A 26422-nucleotide genomic window follows, 5' to 3' on the forward strand; every position below is an offset into this window, starting at 1 on the left:
TATGTTTGGTTTGAAGGAAAAAGGAAAGGAAAAGTAAGGAAAGTCTTACATATTCTGCATAGGTTTTCCTACCTTTCCCTTCTTTCCCTACCTTTTCCTTCAAACCAAACATTGCCTAAATGACTATAGTTGTATTAATTATTCATTAAAACCTAGACTAAAGATTAATATCTAATTGTTCATTAATCATTAAAACTGAACCAAAAAACAAACTGAACTAAATTCGGTTAGGGTCGGTTCGTTTTAAATTGTAGTCCAATTAGGTTCGACTAGGAGAGATGGTCAAACCGAATAATTGGTTAGGTCTTTGGTTCTAATCGAACCAAACTGAACTGACAGATTGTACACCCCTACAAAGACCTTAGGAACCCATAGAAGTGTAAATCTGGCAATGCCGCCCACGGCCTGGCACAGCCCAACCCGATTTTGGACTGGCCCAGCATGGCTTGGCACGACAGCACACATGTCGTGCTAGGTCTAGCACGATGGTCTAGGTCATGCTAGGCCTGGGGTTCGAAGTCCACAGGTTGGCACGACACAACACGGGTCGGAACGACACAACCCGTGAGCTCGTAGCGGGCCGAGCGCGGCCCGCCCGAGAACTAGTTGTTGGGGACTCCCCCTCCCCACACTATAAATAGATATATAGGGGGTATTTATGCATTTTGGTTATGGGGGAGAAAAATGACACAAATGCCCCCCAACAACTATATAACAGCTAGTTTAGGGGGGCATTTTGGGTAAAGTGATAAATAACTTTACAATAGTTGTATAGCATTTTTTTCAAATTATTGTAAATTTTGTTTTAATTTTATTTCATTTATTTGCTATTTTTTTAATAATGTGATTTTGTATTTTCAATTTGTAAGTATATTGTATTTTTCATATTTTATTAATTTATTCCATTTTCGAATTTTCATATTTCATTCATCCAAGTATCCAACCATTGTATGCTTTGTAATTTGTATCGTTCGAATTTAAATAAAATAAAATTCCTATTTTTCTTCCAATTTGTCATTCCATTCTTATTTGGTTAAGTATATTTTTTCATTTATTTGTTAGATTTCACATTTCTTATATTTTTCAAATAATTCCCAAAGGAAAGTTAAATATTTTAGTTTTACTTAGCAAAGAAATAAAAAAACAAAAAATGTCAAAAAAAAACAAAAAAAGTAAAAAATTAGTTTGGCCCAGTTCGGCCCACGCCCAAGGCCCGACTTGTGGCCCATCCCGGCACGGCCTAGAGCCCACTCGGCCCAGGCCCGCGACGTGGCACAACAAAGCATGGCATGGGCCCTCATAGGCTTGGACTGTGGGCCATGCCGGGCTAACCCCCCAAGTTATCCCAAGGGAAGGTAGCATGGCCCATGGGCCGGCACAGCCCGGCCTACACTTTGTGTAGGCCACCCATGGGCCGTGCCATGCCAACCTGTTTTACACCTCTAGGAACCCAACCAAAAAGCAGAGGTGAATTTCTTTGAAACTGCTTATTATGGGGTCATAGGTAGACATATTCATGGGCCGGGCTCGGGCTTAGCTTTTGCCAAATTTTAAATGGGGCTTGGCTTGAAGCCCGAGGCCGACACAATATAAGTCAGGCCCAAAGCCCGGCCCGTGAACAGGTCTAGTCATAGGCCATGTATTGTTGAGAAAAGTATGGACAAGAAAGAAAAATTTAGAGACCAATGGCATTTAATTTGCTATTGCCTTAACCATAAATCTTGAAAATCAAGGAATAGATTCTTAGCCATTATTAGAGACTAGAGAATATGATAAAAAGAAGATATGAATTAGAACAAGAGATGCTATTATTTTCTCAATTCTCTATTGAAGGATTTTTCCCTTGGTGAACTTATGGCTGTTTGAAGGGTGTTTTTGGCATGTTTTTCTCCCTGCTCAGCTGACGTTTTCTTGGGCATACATACGATGATGCATCTGATTGCTATTCTTGCTATTGGTTTCTTTTTATTTTCTATAAATCAGTTCATCCTTCTTTTATATGATTACCTTTATGTTTGTGCTATATGAGTTGAATGGAAATATCTTTTGGCTAGGGATGGCAATTTTCCCCATTCCCCCGATCCCCGTGGGGATCCGCCCCGAATGGGGCAGGGATGGGGATGATTTCCCCCCCGTGGGGATGGGGATGGGGAAATTTTCATCCCCATTAGCGGGGACAGGGAGAGCACTCCCCGCCCGTGGGATCCCCACTAATATATATGTATGTATATGTTATATATGTACACATACGTCTATATATTAATGTTTTAAAAATATGTTTAAATATGTTTGAATCCTTTTTAATAGATTGTAAATTTTAATTATTTTATTTTTATTTTTAAATAAAATAAAAAAAAAACAAAATTATTAATATTATAAAAAATTACGGGGAATGGGGATCCCCGTCGGGATGGGGATGGGGATAACCTTGTCCCCGTTAGCGGGGATGGGGATTTTCGCGGGGACGGGGATGCTCCCCATCCCCGCCCCGCCCCATTGCCATTCCTACTTTTGGCTTAAAAAGGGTCGTTTAGTTAAACACCTCCTATAGTTTCACATGTTTACTAAAACCTACCCTCTTATTTGTGGGAAAATCATAAGTACAGTCTACTTATCCCTTACTAAAATACCTTCTATAGTTTGCAACTGTTTTAATTGATCCTCCATTGGGAATGGTTTTGTACAAAAACAAAAACAAATAAAATAAAAAGTCTAGCATCACCCTTTTTAGTAGGTGTTTGGCATTAATGTTGTTTTTTCAAAAATCGGCACCACATCAGTGTCACATCTGAAATCCATTTTTTTAGAAAATGCCTGATATTTGCTTAGCCTCTTTTACGAAAAACATTTTCTCAAACCATGCCTAGAAAATCGGGAAAGGTGTGATATGAAAAACGCTCTTTTTGGTATTTTCTCATTTTTTTTCTACTGTTGCTAGCAACAGTATGCCGATATGACATTGAAAAATGCTTGTGGCAGCAACTAGTGGTACCAAATAGGAAACTTGAAAAAAAAGCGTTTTTTGAGAAAACAACTACCTATGCAGCACCATTTTCTGAGAAAATGCCTCTCAGGAAACAGCATTAATTCCAAAAAACGCCATAGAAATAATTCTCCCAATATTATTTTATTCTAAAAATAAAACAAAAGTAATAAGAAACCAAAAAAAAAAAATGAAACTAAAGGAAGACAGATTTAGATTTAGGGTTGCATTTTAATTGATGCAATTTCAGTGAAAGTATGGCCTTTAAAGGATGATAAATTCAGCTTTGCAAATGCATTCAATTCAAATGCATGGGATATCTCCGAATGCAAATTTCATCAACAACATCATTATCATCTAAGCCTTGTCCAGTTATATGGGGTCGGCTACTTGAATCTTATTTTGCCATTTCATTCTATTCCCATTGTTAAACTATGGGCGCAAGTTCTTTTCGATCTGTCTGCCCCTAACTCTTCTGGCCCCTTTTCAACTTATAACATATGACTTTTTCTGATAGATTCAAATTTAGTATATTAATAATTATATTTGAATCGACTCTTTATCCATCAGATATGGATCAGATTTGATATTAATACCATTAATAAATTAAACTAATTAAAAACGATCAAAATACAGCGGAATAAAATGAACTGAAGATAATTTTGATAGTGAGAGATCAGTTTGATCCATCAGTCTGTAGAAAAAAAGCAATCAAATAACCAATTTCACTTACAAAATACTTTCCAGATCATATTCTATACATTGTGAATAATGCAACTGAAATAAATTTTGTATCTGCCATGCAAAAATGACTTTTTTTTTTTCTTTCTCTTTTTTCTAGTAAAACTGGAAATACTCTATGACCACCCCAAAGCATAGTTGAAAACGTAAACCAACACCAAAGAGAATGGGTACATAAGATATGCCATAAAGCATGTCCATAGCGGGAAGGTTGAGCGGAAACTAGCAAAGAGACCCATCACAGTGCAAACCACAAGAACAACTAGTGCTTCTGTTGAGAAATCCCATGTTAAGCCACGGAAAAAGATGAGGCATAGAAGAACAGATAACCCAAGGATATTATTCATGAAAACTCCACCATAAATCTGCAAAATTAACTCAACATTTTAGAACCTCAGCCACTTATTCAGATTAGGTGTTTGAAATTTATTCTTTAAGAAACAGTTTAACATTTGAACCACTAAATCAAACAGTAAGGCTCAGTTTGGAAGGAGTACAAATACTAATATGTAGAGTGCAAAACATTGTATTTTATATTATTCTGTATGTATTTGCACCATACATATTTGTATTTGTACTCCTTTCAAACTGAGCCTAAGGTATTGATGCATTTCCATTATATATACATTTATTAATGCATATTTTTGGGCTTAGGTTTAGTCGAGTATGCAGGGCCATAACCAAAACCCAATCCAAGCTTAGGGGAGGAGAGATGGGGGTTTCATCCCAAGACAAACCTTAGGTCGGTTTCAGCCGGGGGGGGGGGGGGATTGGGCCATGTTTGGGTTTGGGTTGGCCTAACTTAACTCCAAAAAGGTTAGATCGTTTAATTATTTTCTACAAAAATGCAATTTTTTCCCTGAAAACTGACGAATAGGGATTGCAATGGGTGAGGTGCAGCAGGGCTCTGGTCATTTCAACCCATCCAGGTTGAACTTGACCACCTATACAGAGAGAAAAAGAAAATGAATTCCTCCTTAAGGCTGTGTTTGGTTTGTCTACTTTTCTTTCAAACCAAACACAGCCTAAATGTATGGATATATAGACTAAAAACAGAGATGAGACCATTGCTTGGTGTGATGATAAAATCTCTGGCTGAGAACATGGAGACTGGGGGTCTGGCCACTTTATGCAAAAAAATGCCAAAGGTTAGGTTGTATCCAGTCCGCCTCTCCCAAGACCCCAGATAGATAAACTAACATTTGATAATCTCCCTTTTATATAACATAAAACAGAGAATCAGAGGCAGTTATTTGTCCTGGATTAAAAGTGATACTAAGGCTAAGTTTGGAAGGAGTACAAATTCAAATATGTACACTCGGTTTGGAAAGAGTACAAATACAAATATGTACAGCGCAAAACCTTGTATTTTGTATTATTTTGTATGTATTTATACTGTACATATTTGAATTTGTACTGCTTCCAAACTGAGTCTAATGCATTTTGTCTCCATTCTCAACTTGAAATTGATTATATTTGTATTGCCTTCATTTTTTCATCAAAAAGAACAAAGAAAATGATACTAATGCAATTACAAGAATGTATACAAGTGTCTTAAATATAAAAGGGATATATAGTTACCTAAGACATAGCCAAGTATATGTATCCTGAATTAGAATGCGACTCTAATGCAATTAAAGGCCATTACCCACTTGCAGATATCTGGGGTCTTGGGAGGGGTAGACTGGAACTGGATAGGTCCTAACCTTTGGCATTTTTTGCTCAAAGTATCTGCTCTCAGACTTGAACCTTCATTTCTGGCACTTATAACCCGATCTGGGTGACCCAATTGATTCAAGCCCTTTTTCCCCTTTACTAATAAACATGTAGTATAGAGGTGGTTGATTTATTTGGTGCCTTGGAGTATTTGAAAAAAATCACCAAGCATTTTCAATGACATCTATTTCTGGATATTTTGTTATAATGTTCAACAGAAATGAAATATACAGAATGAGTTAGATTTTCTCATAATTTAGTTTAGGTGTTGGTCATCAACAATCAGTGTACAGTGCATGATTTTCAGTTTAATTGGAAATATTTGTGGGTTTTAATAGTCTTATGAAAATATGATTTTATTGATTCATGGACAATTCTACACATAATTGTGTATCTACACATCTGTGTGTGTGTGAAGAGAGAGAGAGAGAGAGAGAGAGAGAGAGAGAGAGAGACCTCAGAAAATGTCCAAGAAGTAGTAGTCGACTTCTTTCTACTTGCAGAGATAATTCTTGATGCTGCTTCTCTAGAGTTAGTTGCCAGAGGAACCATAACAAAAGATACAAAGAAAGAAGGTATATTTGCACTGCTGGAGAAATTTTGGACACTCTCTATAAGAGGTTCTGCGAGTAAAGATAATATGGTGATTCCCAGCAGTAACAAGAGCACAGCTTTTATGCGAATCCATGGATGATCTACAGTTCCTAGGTCCAGTCTATCCTTAGAAGCAAAACCTTGCTTATGAAGTTTATGCTCACTAAGCCATCTTTCAATTCCTCCAATAAACTCCTCCTCACTAATATTGTGATCATGGTTTGTGTCAAGTTCTTCAAATAATTCTTTTACTAGACCATCCTTGTCTACCTGTATCTTCCCAAACTTGACACCAAAGATTAATTCTTTCAATTCACTCTGTGTAATACAATTATCTCCATCTTGATCAAATTTCTTAAACAACCTGTAATTTAATGAATGATCAAACAATCAGGTGATACACTACCAGCAAAAGCTTGGAAAATAATGAATAAAAAGTAAAACTAACCCTTTTATAATAGGAAGATTAGGTGCCCCATCACTTTTGAGGAGTCTTTCAGCTGCAATGCTATTAAGGTGTGCTAAAATCATTGCTGTCAATTTTCTCTTCCGAATCAAAGGTTTAAAAACCTATATAAATATTTAAATTGATTAATATATAAAATTAAAAGATAAAATAATTGAATGAAATAGTGAGAATTTTACAAACTCTATTTGATAAGTTTCTATTGACATTAATTCTATTGGTTAACTGCAAGGTAAATAAGAGTACTATATATCATCAATGGGTTATTACAAAAGCAATTTACAGTGTTCAGCCTATGGTACTCATTTTGTTTGATTCCCAGTAACAGAAAGCATCTGAAGCTCTGGTAATTGATCTATATTACTAATAAAGCATAAACATTTTAACTGGGTTAAAATAGAGATGAGATGAAATAGTAATTGCACTTTACATCTGGGGAAGCTATTCCATGGGATTAGTTACCTTGTATAAGTCCTCTGAAGATTTTAGCTGATGTGGAGCTTGGTTCCCAATTATATCCTTAGCCTCAGAAAGCCATTTCACAAGTCCATTGACAAATTCATCCATGGTAATCTTATGATCATCATCTGTATCAAACTCATTAATGACTTCTGCAATTGCATCATCCTTGTCTACATTTATCCTTCCAAATTTGATTTCTTTGATCATTTCCCTTAACTCAGGATATGATATATAACTATCTGCATCTAGATCAATTTTCTCAAATAGCCTGTAATTGAAAACACAAAACATTGGTCAACTAAAATACTTTCAAACCTTTAACTGTGGTGGTTTATGAGAAATGCCAAGGGTATATAAGTTTCTTTTTCTTTTTTTTTTCCTTGTACTGCTTACAATAATCCATTATATGCCGTACATTCAGATGTTTATAGGCTCATTGCATTCCTTATTTTAAGGACTTGTCTCCTTTTTGCAGTTAAAATGCCCTTATGAACATTGAGTTTTTAACTGTAAAAAGGAGATAAGTCCTTAAAATAAGGAATGCCAAATGCAGCCTTAGTAGTCTAAATGGATCTCACCAGCTCAATGCTCTGTATGCAGTGTATGATGCATTTGTATTAAGTAGTGCATGCAGGACAGAAACTGTTCTTAATATTTCTCATAGTTTCTATTAAATCTAACCTTTTTATTGCACTTGTATTTGGTGTTCCATCATCTGCAAGGAGCTTCTCTAATGCTTGATTTTCGACATGTTTTAAAATTTGTAGTCTCATGTGCTCATGCTTCACATAGTTTAGGCTTCTCTCTTGAATCCAAGGTCGAAATAACTGCATAAATGTTTAAGAGAATTCTATTAGAATATAACATGGCATTATATAGTTAAGTATCAGAAACCAATATCTTGAAATTAAATATGTTAAATGGGAATAGTAGAAGGTAAATTTATATTAAATGCTAGAACGTATGTGTTTTTCTGATCTTCTTAGTTATTTTTGACTTAATAAGCATTTGAAACTAGTGCCGTTTAAACATCTTAAGAAATAACTTTGGAAACATTAAGTATATGTTTGGCATCGATGCTGCAGGTGCTGCTGATGTGTGTGTTCTCAGCACCGTTCTCAGCATCGATGCTGCCCGGTAGGACGTTTCCTGAAGCAACAACAACTTTTTATGTTTGGTACCAATCCTCCAGGAAACATTTTCAGCACTGGTACCCATTATCCAGTGCCACATCACTGCCACCTCACATCCCTGTTGGCAGCAACAAGCTGCAGCTCCAGGAAACACCAAATTCGGCATGCTCCAAGCCATGCCTTCTCGATTTCCAAGCCATGCCTTCTCGATTTCCAAGGCATGGCTTTGAGCACCATTTTTTTATGGAAAAACGGTTCCAAACAAATGCCCGTTTCCTGGAGCACCATTTTTCCGACATGGCGCTAATGTGACAACGACGCCAAACAGACGGTAAGTGGTTTTGGATAGAGAGAATAAAAGAAAACTTGGAAGTAGGTTGGTATAGAAATCTAGGAAATCAAGCTCCCTCTAAAGTTAGCATTTTCTAAAATCTTCTCAATGGTGCTATTCAAGTAGATATGGTGGAACTAATTAAATTTAAATTCATGGCTTTCCTTTAGCTAGTATTGACTTAATAAGCATTTGAAACTAGTGCCGTTTAAACATCTTAAGAAATAACTTTGGAAACATTAAGTATATGTTTGGCATCAATGCTGCAGGTGCTGCTGATGTGTGGGTTCTTAGCACCGTTCTCAGCATCGATGCTGCCCGGTAGGACGTTTTCTGAAGCAACAACAACTTTTTATGTTTGGTACCAATGCTCCAGGAAACGTTTTCAGCACTGGTACCCATTATCCAGTGCCACATCACTGCCACCTCACATCCCTGTTGGCAGCAACAAGCTGCAGCTCCATGAAACGCTAAATTCGGCATGCTCCAAGCCATGCCTTCTCGATTTCTAAGGCATGGCTTTGAGCACCGTTTTTTATGGAAAAACGGTTCCAAACAAATGCCCGTTTCCTGGAGCACCATTTTTTCTGACATGGTGCTGATGTGACAACGACGCCAAACAGACGGTAAGTGGCTTTGGATAGAGAGAATAAAAGAAAACTTGAAGTAAGTTGGTATAGAAATCTAGGAAATCAAGCTCCCTCTAAAGTTAGCATTTTCTAAAAGCTTCTCAATGGTGCTATTCAAGTAGATATGGTGGAACTAATTAAATTTAAATTCATGGCTTTCCTTTAGCTAGTATTGAGTTTTGGTAACCTCAAATTATGAAAACACTTGATAATCTACCTTTTCATAATAAGCTAGTTAGATCTATTTTTGAGTATTAAGCTAGTTTGTCAAATGTTTCTTCAACTCTTAATTCTTACTTTACCGTCTCTATTTGAAGATTATTTACTTTTTATAATCCAAAATTTACTCCTGGAGGAGCAATTGCCTTGAAATTTTATTAACCATTTTCAAAAGGGAATAAAAAAAGATTGCAGGGGAGGACATTTACTTGCTGATTGCCTACATGTTCATTTTCAATCAATAAATAAGGAATATCCAATTGAGGATACATTTTATTTTGTGAAAATTGGATTAGTGGGGATATGTTTATATAAATTGCTAAAAGCTTAGCTATTTTCATTTTTTTTAGGGATAGGAGATTGGACTTTTACAACTACACTAGCTGGTTTCACTTTGTCTTATTATTAATAAGAGTTTAAGGTGGCCGCTTAAAATTAAGAATATTCAGGGATTATAAGAAATTAATGATTTTATATTTGATTTTTTTGTTCAAATAATAAATAAATCAATATATACTTTCTTTGAATGATAAATGTTACAAATGACAGAAAAAGATAAAATGAAATAGTAGAGTTGACAATTGAGCAATAAATAGATTACCTGGTAGATGAAGTAAAAGAGCAAGAATGCAAAACACATGATAAGAGAAAACAATATTATAACTCTCTCCCAAGAAAACACTCTGAAGATCCTTGGCAGTTGCACTACAATGAATGGAATCCCAGATAGAACCATGATCCTTGCAGTGTAGCTAGTTTTTAAATCAGTTGTTATGCCTGAACCTGCAAAATGAAAAATTTTGTTTTCCGTTATATTAACAGGATCAGAATCCTTGCTTGCACTAGGGTTGGGAGGTGTTATGGTTTGGGGGATGGGATACCCTGTTGTGGAATTGGGATTTTCTGCCAATAAAACACATTTCAACACTCTACCAACTTGATCTGACACCACACATCTCACTATAAAATTGGGACCTACCATAAAAATAGAACCTACCATGCATGAGATGTGTGGTATATTCTGTTGGCATGTGATACAGATTCCCCATTGTGTAGCCCATGGAGGCAAAAGAAAAGAAAAAGGTTTGTTGCAAAAAGGCCATAAATAGTAGTTAAAACAGAGTATTAAGTGTCATAATTATAATCATTTAGGAGAGAGGCCAAACACAACTTTCATCCATAATTAATTACTACTTAGACTTTCCGTGTTCAAAGGCACAATGGCACATGGAGTCCTTCCTTATCTTATGTTACATGTTGAAAATTTATAGACTAAATCATAAATATTCACTACAAAACGAAGTTATAAAAAAGGCTAGAGCCTTAGAAGACGATGAGGCGGTAGAATTCCTTAAAAAGTGATAGCATTGAATACCTTATTTAATGTACCATTTTCTAAATTGTCTATTTGTTTGCAGTGCAATTTCATTTGTAATAGTAAAAACAAATGAAAGTGCAAATAAGAATAATGCAAATTCCGATTCACTTTTGCTTTGGGTTTCGCTTTATTTTGCTTCAAGTTTTATTTTATTTCATCTGCAATAAAGCTGAAATGAAAATAAATCAGAATTTGCACCGGTCCAAATGAAATTGCAGTGCAAACAAGTCAGGCCTAAAGGACAAAAATTTTGAGAATCAATAATGATAATTACTAAATTGAATAGGAAAGACCTGTAGAAATCAGGCCTTGTGTTAGTTTTGTATGAGATAAAATAGACAAAAGAAGGAAAAAATGTTCAGGAGACTTAAGAGATAGACATGCTTTTTATATCCCCTGTTTGTTTTTGTTTACCGGTTTTTCCTAAAGAGACACGACTGTAAATAAGACATTATTTTCCACTTAAGCAACGGGAAAATTAATGGCATAAAATGCGCTAATCTTCATATTCCACAATCCACATTTGCTTGCTTTGGAAGCGAAAGAGAGGAATGTAGCAAGTAGCAGATTAGTCATTAAGGGCCCGCTTCGTTTATGGGAATAGGAGCTTGAAATTGGAATCCGAATGATTCATTTCAACTCTAACTGTTTGGTTGGGTGGAATCAGAATTCGATTCCCAATATTCCTGCTAAAATGGCATTCCCCATTTGAGGGAATAGTCATTCACTCCCCCTCCCTTGGGATGAGAATCTCATTCTAGGCAATTCTGATTCTCATATGAACTAAATACCATTCTGATTCTTATTCCAATTCTGATGGCAAACCAAACAGACCCTAGAGATGTTTATTAAGGAGATGTTTGACATCGATTCCGATTTCCCAAGAATTGATGCCACGTGGGATCCACATCAGCAATTTAGAAATCAGTATTTTTTTTTTTTTTTATTTGGTTGATCGATTATGTAGATTTCTGAGAAATTGATCCGTAAAATCGGACCTGACTGAGGAATCACCACTTTCGCTGATTTCTCAATTTTCTTCTGAATTTTTAAAAATCAGGTGTGAAGAATCACATCAATGCCAGACATCACCAAAGTCGCTACATGAGTAATGTAAAAGAACAAGATATATAGGTGGCATTCTGGTATATACCAAGAAGATCAAAGTGAAAGTAGTGAAAAGAAAGAAAACAAACCAGTTAAGCATCTTAATTGTCTTTTGCACTGCAAGTCTTTTGAAGCCGAACTCTGCAAATCTTCAGTGGCCGAACACTCTGGCTCCGACAATTTGTGCTTGCCAACAATAACGCAAGTTCCCCATACAATTGTTAGATGCAATACGGTTGAGCCCACAAGCAGGCCAACTCCTGTCAAGACATTCTTCTGAGCTATCTCTTTGCTATTAGAAAGTCCAGACACTGGAAATACACATCAAAAGAGATACATCAGATACAGTATTACGTGTTCGAAATGCTTAATTCATTGAAGAATATTGGGCTTCGTTGTAACTCTGGCCCACCAAGCTCGGTTCATTCAGATATAAGGATGCAGCATTATGGCCTATTGGACCTAAAAAGAAAAGCCCAGGCTCACCCTGATCAACAAAATGACCTTAAATTTAGGGTTGGTCCCATCCCATAGGCCTAAACGTGAAGCCCAAGGCAGATCAATGGTGGTCGAGACTCAGAAACCTATTGTACGAAATTCAATGAGTCCATTATGATTACTAGTAGAATAAAGAAAAAAACACTTTTTGGGGAGCAAGAATTAGCTGAACGCCTTGGTTGTATTTTATTACAGGCGTCGAACATTACCGTTGGTTCCACAGCTGAGCAGCAAATCGGGCCATGCCGCCCCGGCCCGACATTATCATTGGTTCCACAGCTGAGCAGTTGATCTTGGCTCAAATAAAACCGAGATTAACTGAAAGTGATGGTTATTCAGTAAGCTATAAAACCAAGGTTTAAAGTAGCCGATACATATTGTACCGATGGCTTATCGATAATCCCTTCAGGAATTGTATCGGGTCAGTCACCGAATTATAGAATAATCGGGCCTTAAATCAATTTCTCGGAATCGGTTTCAAAAATATAAATAAATAAAACTTAAAAAAATTGTACTTATACAGCATATCGGCTGTATTGATATTTAGAATTGTGTGAAATCAATGATAGTGTTTTATGCCAATATATGGGATCTGCAGCTTTTACATAGGGCATATAAATTTATTATTAGCATGGACCACTATCATTGATTTCACAGCCCGCTGAACAGCCATCTTTGAAAATTCAGCTAAGCTAGCTCTGGCCTCAGCTGCTTTGAAGCGTTCTGCATAAGTAATTCAAAGAGCCGAAACAGACAGCTCTTCGAAGTTCAAAATTTCAAATGACGACTGACAACTGACATGAGTGAACCAATTTGGGTTCTCCCGATTTTTTCACATGCAGCTCATGGGTTGTCTGTGTGGGGTCTACCTCTGAAAGCCGGAAGCTGCTACGCTTCGGCCCTCCCAAAAGGGCGCATAATGATATTTGAATAATCAGAATAACTAACACCATTATATTTTATCTCTAAACAGCAGTCGCAAGAGTAGGATTAGTATCCTCTTCAAGAAATTGTCCATTTTCCTTCACTTTATGTGCATCCAAACAGAGCTTTAAAGGAAGGTCTAAATGCCTTACTGCAGACTAACAAGTTTAAGAATATGGAGCTACCGAGCTAGTACACGAAATACTGCCTAAAATTTTCGTTTGTTCTCTCTGAGGTCTGAACCAATCTCACCTCTCAAATCAATTCAGGGTCCGTGTAGTAAGAATCTCAAAATTGGAATTGGAATTGAAATCTTCCAAAATTAGAATTAAAATGGTTAATTCCCATAGTCTGTTTGGTTCATACAAGAATGAGAATAGAAATTAAAATAAGCAGGAATAGAATTTCATTCCCAAGGGAGGGGCAGAGAATGGCCTATCCCTCAAATGAGGGAATGCCATTCCAACAGGTTCCTGGAAATGGGATTCCAATTCCACCTAATCAAACAGCTGAAATCGGAATAACCCATTCCAATTCCGATTTCAGACTCCTATTCCTACAAACCAAACGGCCAAACGGACCCTCAATTCAATTCATCCTTAATCCGGACTATAAGGGGTCAACTACACTCTACACCTGTCTCGTCCCACCATTTTACTCTTTCAAGGGCCAGGTTCTTGAGTCAAATTATAAGTTTTAAAATGATTTTTGAGAGACGAGCATTTGAAAGTTGAAACCCATTTGTGACCAGTCATCCATTTTTGTGTTTTTTACAGAAAAGAAGGCGAATTAGGAGCTTACCAAGAAGAATCATGGACTCCGGCAGTGTGCCAAGAATGTGAAAAAAAGAGGCACCATAGACTCCCTCGCCAAGGATCTCGAAGAGGAGCTTGCTCCCAGATGACAGATACTTTTCTCCAATAAACAACATGTATTCATAAACCACAACCAGGAACAGATGCCCCGCAAGGTTTTCTGTGCAGGGCAAGAAGCCATACATATGCTCGCAGGCTTCCGACGACGACGGTTCCTGGCTTTTCAGTAGTAGCATGGGAGACTCATCATCCATCCCATCCGAAACCAGTTGGGAAGAACTCCTGTATCTAAGGAATCGGCCATTAACGTTGACGACCGCCTGCAACAGAAGAACAAAAACTAAAATCTGGGTCTTCCCCATCTCAATTTCTTTCAGCTACAAGCTAACTACAAAGAAAGGATGAAGCTGCTGCAGCAAATCAGGAACCAGCTTGCAGAGAAGTTAGTGCATCTGCAGAAGGGTTTAGTTCAGCCCCTGTCAGTCTGTGAATTTAATATAAGCTTGAAGCCTTGAACGGTTAATGCTTTTAAAGAGTTTGGAACGTAAAAGATCAAGGTCTCTGTGAACGAGTTTTGGTCTGCGATACTCCATTACAATTAACAAATATTATAGTAATAGTTTAAAGATTAAAGAATGAAGACAATTCCAAGCTCTTGAAATCGTCGATCCAGGTGTCGACCAACGACCATGTCGCTTTGTCATTATCTATTCAATTTCGTACGTGGAAATTTCTATGTTTGCACGCTTAAGGCTTCAAACCTTACAAGCCTCACCGATTCCTGCATGTTTACACGCAAAGATTTCTTCAGACAACGTCCATGAAAAATGTTAGGTCTGGGCTACGTGAAACTTAGGTTAAGGCCTGGATTAAGGTAGATTACGGGATTTGGATTTGGTTGCGGAATTATTTATTGGAATTTTCTCTAGTTCGCAAACATCCCAGTTCCGTACTTGGGGTTCCTTATTCGGCATGGCGTGGAATTTGGAAAAATAGGGTTCAGATCTGCTAGTAATCATAATAGTCGCACATCTGGAACATCTCCCGGAGATGTTGGTAGTAGATCCCTGTTGGGAAAAATGAGGTGAATTGGGAAATTACACCCCTGGGGGAGACGGGAGAGGGGAGGGTTAATGCCATTGTTTTCAATCCATCCTAGCGGGTTAAACTGTTCAAACCGTCACTCGAGCATGATTTCAGGTCTGGTTCTAGTAAAATTCTTGAATAGGTCAAAAACTCTTTAACCTGGGTGATTGATTATTAATCTGTTCGATGTGGTGTCTGAGTCATGGATTGCATACTAAATGCATATACAAATTTTTTGAAGTTATAAATTGAAGTTTTGATGTTTAATTGGGGTGAATCTTTTTTTTTAATTTTGGGTAAATTTTCAACATCTTTACATTCTAAGGAGATCACATTGTGCATTGGGAACATCTCCCTACTTGTCACAGGAGATGTTTTCAATACATAGTTGTGATGTGTTGTAGGCACCTTGTTCCGCTATTTTTATGAAGAGCCATTTTTGGCCCCAAATTATAATTTTTAATGTTTTTACAAATAAAAAATTAAATATTAAATTAAAAAATATAAATTAATATAAAATAATACATATATTACATGTAAAATATAATTATATATTATTTATTGATAAAATATGGCTATATATAATACTAATATGGCATGATCTAACCTATGACCCATAGGCAAAAACAGTGAGATTGGCTTCCATCAAGGCAAACCTTTTGCAACCTTGCAAATATGCCCACAATGTTCTCACAGCCTTTTGGAACCTTGCATTGGGAATATCTTCCTGTGAAATAAAGCATATAAGTACGGAGGTATTCTCAATGCAAAGAAGTAAAGGCCACTCAAATGGGCTTTGCCCTGACTGAATCCGGTTTCAAAAACAATTTAGCCATTAGGTTAGTTTTTAAAACATTGAGTTCAGGCTGGAGTAGGAAGAACTGATCCACCACAAAGCCCCATTTTTTTTTCTATAGTATCCACACCACAGTGCCCCATATCTTGAGTTTGGCTTTGATTAGGGCAAAACTCGTTCGAGCAGTTTTACAGCCTTACATTGAGAATATCTCCATACTTATGTGCTTTATTTGATGAAGAAATATTCCCAATGCAAGGTTGCAAAAGGTGATTGGAACGGTGTCGGCACCGGCTTGCCCTATGGAAGCCAATCTTCCATATCCTAGTCTAGAGTTAATAATTTTATGTATTTTGTGTGAAAAATAATTACTTACACCAATACATCGTTTTCTTTAAGGAAAGGTCTTTGTCGTTGGCTTAAGTAATGTTCTTTTTCAATAATTTCCACCTTATTTCTTCAACACGGAGGGAGGGATGATATGGTCTATATAGATGATCATACATGTATTTCTCTTGACGGGCCACGTGTTCAATTTGCCAATCCACGTCAGAAATCATACATGTATTTCTCATATATTTAATTTTTGGGTATTTTCCTATTCAAAGCTTCCATTCTTATTTTAAGAATGGCCCACAGAAAGGGCTTATCTAAATTATTATACTCATAGGTCATGGTTAGAAAATTTAGGGTCAGTTTGGTTTTCAGTTGGAATTGGAATTATATTATAAATCGGATTGGTCTATTCTCATAGTTTATTTGATTCAAGAATTGGAATTAAAATTAGAATAAGTCGGAATGAAATTTCATTCAAAAAAATTTAAAAAAAAGAATAGCCATTTCCTCATGCCATTCCAGCAAAAATGGAAATAAGATGCTGATCTGTCCAACCAAACGGTTAGTAAGAAATCAGAATAGACCTTTATTCCTGCAAACCAAACAGGCACTTATTTCAAAATTAAACCCACCAAAAACACCAACCTCATACCAATATTCATGGGAAATGTTCTCAGTACACCCACGGTGGGATGTGGCTGTGAAGTGCACTCTGTGAGAAGCACATCGCAAATCCTATACGCCACGGTTCACGTCGTAAAGATGATGGTACTGGAATTCACCACGTCATTAGTCCATCGTGGGGATCACACACAACTGAACTGCCAGTGCGGTGGTGCCCACATAAACTTTAGAGGTGGAGTAGCGTGACTGACTTCATTATTACGATTAAAACTGCATACGACTTTGGGATTTGGACTCGTTCCCGCATACTATAATGGTAGATTGCTCAGGAATGGTGGAATGGTGGGCGCTCAAAAGAGGCGCAGTAACCGTACCATAATCTAGGGAGATTTCAGATACGCTCTCATCATTAAGCGCGCCTCACGCGCACATCCAACCGTCTATTAAGAATATTTCCCGTACTTATCACGGGAGATGCTTTCGATGTACGATCGGATGTGTTTGCAGGTCGCGCTAGGTAGGAAGACGACCATTTCTATTTGACTTTTGTTTTTGATAACAACCGGTTCTATTTGACTTGAACCCAGATAATCGGATAATCGGACAACCCTATCGGACTTGGAAAAGCAAAAACCGATATGGCAACCCATCAGGCCATCACACAGCCACGGCGAGTAAATTTAACGCGAACAAATGTTTCTGTACAAATAAACGGGGTTATTGGGTATTTTGCCCTTACGTGATCCCAGGGCTCTACAATTACAATGGACGCAACCCGTGACACTAGCATTGCTACAATGATTTTAAAAGGCTAAAAATTCTAATATAAATAAATAAATGGGTGATGATCAATTCAAGGTCTACTACTTTTAACATTTGAATGGTTCAGAATTATGACCATTTAGAGTTGTAATGTACAAGCAAAAATCTTGAACCACAAATTCAGTATTCCAAACCTATTAACCAAATTAACAATTCTCCACTTACTTTAATATATATTACCACGTTTTATTTATGAATTATCTTACTTTATTATTATTATTATTATTATTATTAAGCAATATTCTCACATATTTCCATCAAACAAGAAGCAATTCATTAAAAGAAAATTTAAAAAAAGCATTCCCTGGTAAAATTTATATGAAGAATGATGTGTGTTATCACATATAATATAAATATAAATTGTATATATGATAAGCAATGCTAATTAAAAAAAGCATTCCCTGTAATTGTATGTGTGTTATCACATACCTACGGCTTGGACTAAGCTTGGATTGGGCTGCACCGCTACAGTTGTTCTTGGGCTAGCCCTAAACCCAGCCAATCCCGCTCAAAATGCACGGCCTTTTCCACGAAGACTCTGGGCTAATATCTCTATCATTGATTTTGATTCCAAAATCAGCTGATTTACTCTCATAGCCATGTCCACCTCTACCTTGAAAGCTTTTAGTTCAGACCCAATGATCTTTGTTGGATGCCTGGATGGTGGTGTACCCATTGTTGCACCCTCCTACTCCTTTTCCTTCTCCGCCTCGTGTTTTAGGTACAAGACGCATCCAGCTAAAAGGTAGAGATGCTTAGGTTATGTTTGGTTTGAAGGAAAATGTAGGGAAAGGAAAGGAAAGATAAGAAAACTTATACAAAGTTTGTAAAGATTTTTCTATCTTTCCCTACTTTTTCCTTGAAACCAAACACAGCCTAGAAAGTTGGATAGCTTAGTAGAGAGGCCGAAATGTGTCTGAGTTTTTAATTATTTCAGCCTTATAAATCTGTGTCAACTGTAAAGTGAAACAAAAAGCTTCTTTGTCATAGTTTTAGTCAATGTTGAGAGAATTGGACCGGGTATAGAACCAGAAATGGAGAAATTCATTGATTAGAGGTTCAATTGGGGCCAAATTGTGATGAATGCTATATATAATGACGGGGTCAAATTTGGTTTGACCCTAATTGAACCTATGCAGACGACTTTAGGTTTTTTCGGTTTTTGATGATCACCCCTATTGTTATGTTATGTCTAATAGTCTATGTAACCAAGCACAAGTGTGTGTGCACTCTTGCCCTTTCAGTCACCTAAATAAACATCTACCGCCCTTGATGTTAATTTCAAATTTTCAATTGTATATCATGATTGGCGCAATTTCTAGTTCAGTAGTTCCTGCTCCCATGTCTACAAAACATGCTACTAGCGTGTTCATTTGTGATTGGTTACACAACCTGATGTAGGGTGATCTAACCCAGCCCACGAGCGCTAGAACAGGGAACAAGATCCACTACAGTAGGGGTTACCCTGCCCCCATCGTATGGAGTCAACCGCGACACGCTCACATTGAAGGGATGAGAGATCCATCATATAGATAGCCGAACCCTATAAGTAGGTAGGGCAAAATTTCAAAATTTTCTCTCTCCCATATGAGAATCACATTCCCTGTTTTAGAAAAATGCATTTTCAAGGATCAATCTTGAACCTTAAACCAGACCAGATCTGAAACCAAAAGGTAGGAGAGGGAAATACCTGATACGGAGTAGCAGTAACTCCCAATGAAGGTGTTCACGCCCAAGGAAAATGCCAAAGACTACTCCCACTGAAGATGACACAACGTAGGGTGGAGCAAAATCAGTAAGTGGTTCTTCAGCAAGAGCCGAACTCTTCAACAAGAATTCGATGAAGGGTGAGTGAGCACGACTTCAGATCAGTTTTTTCACCAAAAACTGATATCAAGAATGTTTCTTGGTTGCTCCTATAGGGGGAGATCAAACTGGCTATGGCAGAAACAATAGAAAGAAGCAAGAGCAAAAGTTGGCGTCAGTCTAACTGAACTTGTCTTCTCTCTTGAATCTGTAATTTGATTGGTCGTAGTAGGGTTTGCCCTCCTCCTCTATTTATAGTCTTAAAGAGAGCTTCTCCTAATCTCATTAGGAGTTTCCTAATCCAAATCTTATTTGGATCTGGACTCTCTTTAAGAGATAATGACAAACCCTAACCTTATTTACAGATAAAGATCAACCCTCATAATCTTATTACGAGTTTCCTAATCCAAATCTTTATTTGGATCTGGACTCTCTGAGTGGATAAGGATAACTCCCTATCCTATCTGCTGATCTAAATCACAGAACTGCCCATTCTTTAAACAATCATATTATACCAGTTCGAATTGGGCTTTAGGCCCATTAAGTCCATATGCTTTCTTATCCTCCAAACTGCTGCCTAGTTGGGTATCCTTGTATGGCGTGGGAACCAAACATTGATCTACACATCAGCCACATGGGTTCAGCCTAGCCTCTGTTACAAGACCTGGCTGAATTCACTATAGGAAACAGTGAACCCCTAAGCCCATCACCATGGGCTCTTAACGGACCCAACACTTACACTAAGTGGTCCCTGGGTCAAGCCACCTTATAAAAACACAAGGACTGTGGGCTGATGCAAGATTAGCTCATCAGGTATTACCCTCAATGGTCTTACACTTAACCTCTCAGCCCATAATGATCAAACACTGCTTGACAAGAGAGGACCTCTCCCTCGGCTGCAAGGAATAGTGTTGCACTCTCTACACACATGGATCCCGAGAATTAAAACCTTTTGCAAACATTTTGAAATTTGCAAAAACAAATTTCAACGGTTGAAATCAGCTGTCGACAACTTTGGTTTCCATAAGAGAGAGTGCATCCCTGATCATTCACTTTGTTCGACAAAGGGGCTGATCCTGTCACTATGATCACCCACTCAGATGAATTCTCAAACTGTCCCAACATACCCAAGTTTTGACCCCCTCTAAGGATCTCATTGATTGGCATATCAAAGACAGACCAATTCGACACATAGTGCAATATCATAATCGAGTCTAGGGGTCAGGTGTAACATTCCAGTTTTGCCCATCTATCTCCAACGTTCAGGGCAATACTGGAATTCTGGTCCGGTTCAGGGTTTCAAGAAAACCCACACTGCATGTACCTCAGGTCTCACCCTGGTAGCTGATACAAGCCACCCCAACCAACTTGGCGGCACATCAGTGTTAGCCTTGGAAGGATAAATCTCCCCAGACTTATCCAATGGCTGTGAACATTCTAAACTAACACAAGTCTCATATGTTTCCAGTTTAAGGGTTTTACACAGAAACACACCATAATAACATGAATCAAATATGTACTTTATTCATTTACAATAAATGTCATAATGTACATCATTCTGATTGGAGCTAAGGGCATACACTGTCTAATAGCTCCCACTTGCACTTAGGTCCAATTGGGTACAAGCCTGAGTCCCAGACTTTCCACGTGTTTCTCAAACACTTTTTGTGTTAGTGGCTTAGTCAATGGGTCTGCCACATTCTTCGTTGATGCTACCTTTTAACATCAAACTCCTGTAGATCCACTGTTGTCACACAACAGTGGAATGGGTGATGTGCTGAATTCCAAATTCAAGAATGAACACCTTCATTCATTAGGCAACCTCATTTACGACAATGTGTTCAGCTTGGGTTGTAGACTGTTATTCTTACTCCTTAGGACCCCTGTTTGCTGCTTTTTCAGCAAATAGCACATGATCCTATCATGTTAACATACGCAGATGTAGACTTTCTATCATCTGGATCTGACTGGAAGTCGGCATCAATATACCCTTGGATCTGTAGTGAGCTATTGTCGAATACTAGACAAAACTCTTTTGTCCTTCGAAGGTACTTAAATATGTTTTTCACAACAGTCCAATGCTCCTGCCCTAGGTTGGCCTGAAATCTGCTTATTACACTCACTGCCTGAGCAATGTCAGGACGAGTGCACAACATGGCATACATGATGCTCCCTACGGCAGAGGCATAGGGAACGTCTTTCATGCCATCAATCTCCTTGGAAGTCTTAGGAGACATCTTCTTGGAGAGAGTGACTCCGTGCCTGAAAGGAACATTTCCTTTCTTGGAGTTTTCCATGCTGTATCTTTTGACTATTTTGTCAATGTAAGCAGATTGGGATAATCCTATTATCCGCTTCGATCTATCTCTATAGAGTCGAAGACCTAGTATATAGAAGGCTTCTCCAAGATCTTTCATGGAGAATTGCTGTGAAAGCCATACTTTCACCATAGTCAACATTCCTACATCATTCCCAATGAGTAGAATGCCATTTACATACAAGACCAGAAACGTAGTCTTATCACCACTGGATTTCCTGTAAACACAAGGCTCATCTGGGTTCTGCTCAAAGTCAAACCTTTAACGGTTGAGTCAAACCGGATGTTCCAACTCTTAGAAGCTTGCTTAAGTCCATATATGGATCTATTTAATTATTGGCCGAATAAGTGTTATTAGTTCCACCTCAATTATCATCTCTCGATGCATAATCTTGATCAAGGAACGATTCATTGGTGATCAGACAATGACACATAATCAACACAAATAACACAATATAACAAGAACCTTATCGATTTTATTAATGAATGAAATTCAATGTATGATCAAGCATTAGTTCCTAACAATAAAAACCTAGCCCCTCATGATATAATTAAGAACAAGCAAACTACCCTAATTACTTTCGGATCAAACCACTCTTAATGATAAGAAGAATCACTGCATACAAGAATTGACAGAACCGATTCAGCCATCAAATCTTTAAGCTATCCGACTGAGGTGAAGTCAGTCGGGTTGGCGAAACCCTAATTTATGAGCAACCTCTCTTGAGCGCAGTCCATCCTATCTCTGAATGACAAATCCTATATCTCTATTAGAATTTTACTCACCAAAGATGCATTAAGAACAAGAATTCGCAGGTCATCAATTCAAGTATGAATGATTGCCAACCGAACCATGCAACTTATCTCTAAGGTGCATTCAGTCCGTTTCTTGATTAAATGATCTAATTACCTAACTCTTTCTCAAGCAGTTCAAGTAATCATAGATGCAAGAACAATTCGACCAAGATTGTTCTATAAATCGAAACCCTAATCAAGAATCCCAAGAACAAAACATATTCAATCGGATTTGCCTAAGTTTAATTACAAATCAGGATTAAAGCTCATCATGGTTTGCATAAAAAGGAAGAAAGAAGAAAGATTCAATAAAGAATTCTCAAGAACCCTAATCAAATCTAGGTTACCAAATTGTAGAACCAAAGAGGAAGACACTTAAGATCTTTGCGTCAAACTTCGATCTCCTTGCTGTGGTTCTCCTTCAGTTCGCATTCGACAGCCTCCTCCTCTCCCTAGCAGCCTTTCTTCTTCAATTTTCTTTCAGGGGTTCAAACCCTCATCTCTTCTTTTTCTCTCCCTTTTATATTCTTCTCTTTATCCTCCAAGAGAAGCCTACAAAATCTCCTAAAATTTCTCAGCATGCTATTAGTGCAGTTGTAGATAATTCGGGCTCGATTTTGACCTTGATGCAATCCGTATTTATCAAAACTCAAAACATGAAAGTTGTAGACCTTTTCCTTATCTTTCCAACGCATATTAAATCATCTAATTGGAGTCCAGATGAGAGAGTTATGCCCAAATTACGACGCGATTCCGAAACTTTCCAGAATTACCCGATTAGCCTTGTTTTTCACTTAACGCCTCCTTTCGTGTCCTAAATCAAAATATAAGAATAATGAGTCCATTTAGGCACTAAATAAGTATAAAAGACTAAATATTAAGGGATAAAATAATGATAATTTTCATTCTCATCAAATCCCCCCACACTTGAATTGTTACTTGTCCCCAAGTAACAAAGACATAAATCAAGCAAAATCTTTGCAAAAGATTAAAATAAAACACAACTGTGCTCGGTTCACTATGTTAGTCATAGGAGTCTCACTAATCCAGTGCCCATGTTTAAATTAAGATCACACAAGTCAACTAAATCCAGGATAAATCACCAACTCACAATGTAAATTCAAGAAAATTTAGGAAACATCAATATGAGTATATGAACACTTTATAAACGCTTCATAATAAGCAACTCAGCCAGATTGCCAATAAAAGAAATTACAAATGCAAATTCAAATGCCATGGATTTAACCAACTAAATAGCATAGAGTCACCAACCAACACATGAGATCTTGAAGGTCAACCTTTTTCTCTTCTTCTTTTTTTTTTTTCGCAAGAACCCCCACACTTAAGTTTTTCAACACACCACTTGTGGGGCATTTTATTCTTTCCTAAGTTATTAATATGTCTTTTGACGCAAATACAAACGTGGGTGATGAATGCACCTAGTTACTCAACATATAAAATACTTAGAATGCTCTGCATACTCTTATTCTCAGTCGCCATTTTATGCGAAAATTGACATTTGTGATGAAGATTCCCAATTACTAAGCAACCAAAAACATTGGAGTAGATACATTTTAATTTAATAGACCTTAACTCATGTCTTTGAAGTAAATAATTTGACTTCCATTACAGTTAAGTTTTTCAACACACCACTTGTGGGGCATTTTATTCTTTCCTAAGTTATTAATATGTCTTTTGACGCAAATATAAATCCAAAGGAGTAAATGTAACTTCATTCATCAGCTACCTTGCTAAACTACCCATTAATCTGCATCTCAAAAGTATTATACATACCAAACTGACTTCCTAAATTTATGCACTTTACATTACAACTTAGTAAATTCACCCTAAATTCTTTTAACTTGATACGTCCTAAAAATAGCATGAGTAGCATTCTTTCATTGACTCTCAAAAAGATTAACACTATTAGTACCGAGCATAGTTCACACAATTTCTGCAAAAATTTTTCTTTGCCTAGAACAGAGAAATTCAAAAGAAAAGACTACTGCAATTAATAAAGAAAAAATGCTGCTATTAATAAAACATCACACCTAATCCCCCCCCCCCCCCCCCTTACACTTATGCATGGACATTGCCCTCAATGTTCATAGAGATAGAATGTGAAGATGAATTCAGCAATGAGGGCAGTGGGACTTCAAGTAATTGAAGGGGTTTAGATAACTTCCCTGAAGAGCATTCTGAAATCTGGAATGGCTCCTTCCGTTTAGACCCTCTAGCTGCTAAGAGCCAAAAGAAACTAGGAGGAGAGAATGATAAACACTCAGAGAGAACAACAATCTACAAAATTAACATCTTAAAAAAGAAACTCGAAAGATAGGAAAAAGAAAAGCAGAAAACAAATAAAAATAAGAACTACTTATCAGCATTGGGTTGCCTCCCAATAAGCACTTGTCTTCCGTCTAAAGCTCAACGTTGTAGTGGGATCAATGAACATCTAGGTACACAGTTGGTGGGGGAGGCAATGCTCCATCCGCTACATATGGTTTGAGGTGCTAACCGTTGACATCTTCTATAATTCCCCTAGGATGCTTCATAGCCTTGGACATGTTAAACTCCACATTGTCATCACCAATCCGAAGGGTCAACTTTCCTTCATACACATCAACCAAGGCTTTCCCTGTGTTTACAAACGGTCTGCCAAGGATCAAGGTGCAATCACGACCCTCCTCAAAATCGAGCACAAAAAAGTCCACAGGGAGTATAAACTTGTCCACTTTCACAAGTACATCCTCAACCACACCATGAGGTTTCTTGATGGAATGATCCGCCAACTGCAAAGTCATCAAGGTAGGTTTCACTTCAACCAGGCCAAGTTTCCTAAAAATAGAAAAAAGCATCAAATTAATGCTAGCCCCTAAATCATACAAACACTTAGGAAACTCAATTCTACCAACGACACATGGAATTGTAAAACTCCCTGGGTCTTTCAATTTGGCAGGCATCTTGCTGGTTATGATTGAACTGCACTTTTTAGTCAATGGGACAGTTTGGTCATCCTCCCATCTCCTCTTATTATTGATGATCTCCTTCAAAAATTTAGCATATTGAGGCATTTGGGTAAGAGCCTCAGCAAAAGGAATATTGATTTGCAGTTTCTTAAAAATATCCAAAAATTTGGAAAGTTGCTGTTCAGTCTACTACTTCTTCAGTCTTTGAGGAAAAGGGATTCGTGTGGCATAGGGTGAAGGTTGGGCATTATAGTGATTCTCCTTGTCACCTTGGTTCCCCTCTGACTTATCACTGGTTTCTTCATCATAGATTTCAGCATTAGTTGATGAAGGACTCTCAACATCTGTACCTGTCCTCTTACTTTGCACATCTTGCTTTGGCTCCAACACTTTCCCACTCCTTAGTGAAATTTCTTTGAGCTGCTCCCTTGGTTTAGTCTCAGTGTTGCTTGGTAAATTACCTTGGTTCCTAGCTGAAACAACATTGACTAGTTAGCCTATCTGCACCTCCAAGTTGCGAATTGAGGACGAATGGTTCTTTGCAATTTGATCAAAATTAGGTTCCGTCCTTCTTTGGGCCTCATCCTAGCTGTTCATCTTACTACTCATCATGTCCATGAATTTATCTAGCTTGGCTTCAAAAGAAGCTGATCTATCCTGATGAGGATGTGGTTGGAATCCTGGTGGTCCTTGCTGTCTATGAATGTTGTTGTTTTGGAAACTGGAATTGCTTGCATTGTTGTTATTGCTACTCCCTGAAAAATTGGGGTGATTTCTCCACCCTGGATTATATGTGTTGGAGTACAGGTTGCTGATTTTCCTTCCTTGGAATTGATTCCCCACAAAGTTGCATTTCTCCATAAAATTTCCACTTG

The 26422-nt window shown here is 37.6% G+C and overlaps 1 protein-coding gene across 1 annotated transcript; it reads right to left on the bottom strand.

The window, feature by feature from the left end:
* Positions 1-3682: 3682 nt before the first annotated feature.
* On the bottom strand, positions 3683-14579 carry LOC104612096 (sodium/calcium exchanger NCL-like). The gene is made up of 8 exons (XM_010279414.3): positions 13983-14579; positions 11849-12070; positions 9876-10057; positions 7644-7789; positions 6963-7230; positions 6483-6604; positions 5897-6398; positions 3683-4089 (listed from the first exon to the last, which is right to left on the bottom strand). Exons 1-8 carry the CDS (start codon positions 14356-14358, stop codon positions 3841-3843), a joined length of 2067 nt encoding a protein of 688 aa, XP_010277716.1. The 5' UTR covers positions 14359-14579; the 3' UTR covers positions 3683-3840.
* Positions 14580-26422: the final 11843 nt, after the last annotated feature.

Source organism: Nelumbo nucifera, chromosome 1 (assembly GCF_055504915.1).
Source record: "Nelumbo nucifera cultivar China Antique chromosome 1, China Antique-T2T, whole genome shotgun sequence".
In the NCBI taxonomy this organism is placed as follows: domain Eukaryota; kingdom Viridiplantae; phylum Streptophyta; class Magnoliopsida; order Proteales; family Nelumbonaceae; genus Nelumbo; species Nelumbo nucifera.

Excerpts from the sequence above, each read along its gene's own strand:
- LOC104612096 (XM_010279414.3), bottom strand. The coding sequence starts at position 14,358 with ATGGGGAAGACCCAGATTTTAGTTTTTGTTCTTCTGTTGCAGGCGGTC. Across the intron at positions 12,071-13,982 it reads GGAGTCCATGATTCTTCTTG|TGTCTGGACTTTCTAATAGC; the intron begins GTAAGCTCCTAA and ends GTGTATTTCCAG. Across the intron at positions 7,231-7,643 it reads AATACAAGTGCAATAAAAAG|GCTATTTGAGAAAATTGATC; the intron begins GTTAGATTTAAT and ends TTTCAATTACAG.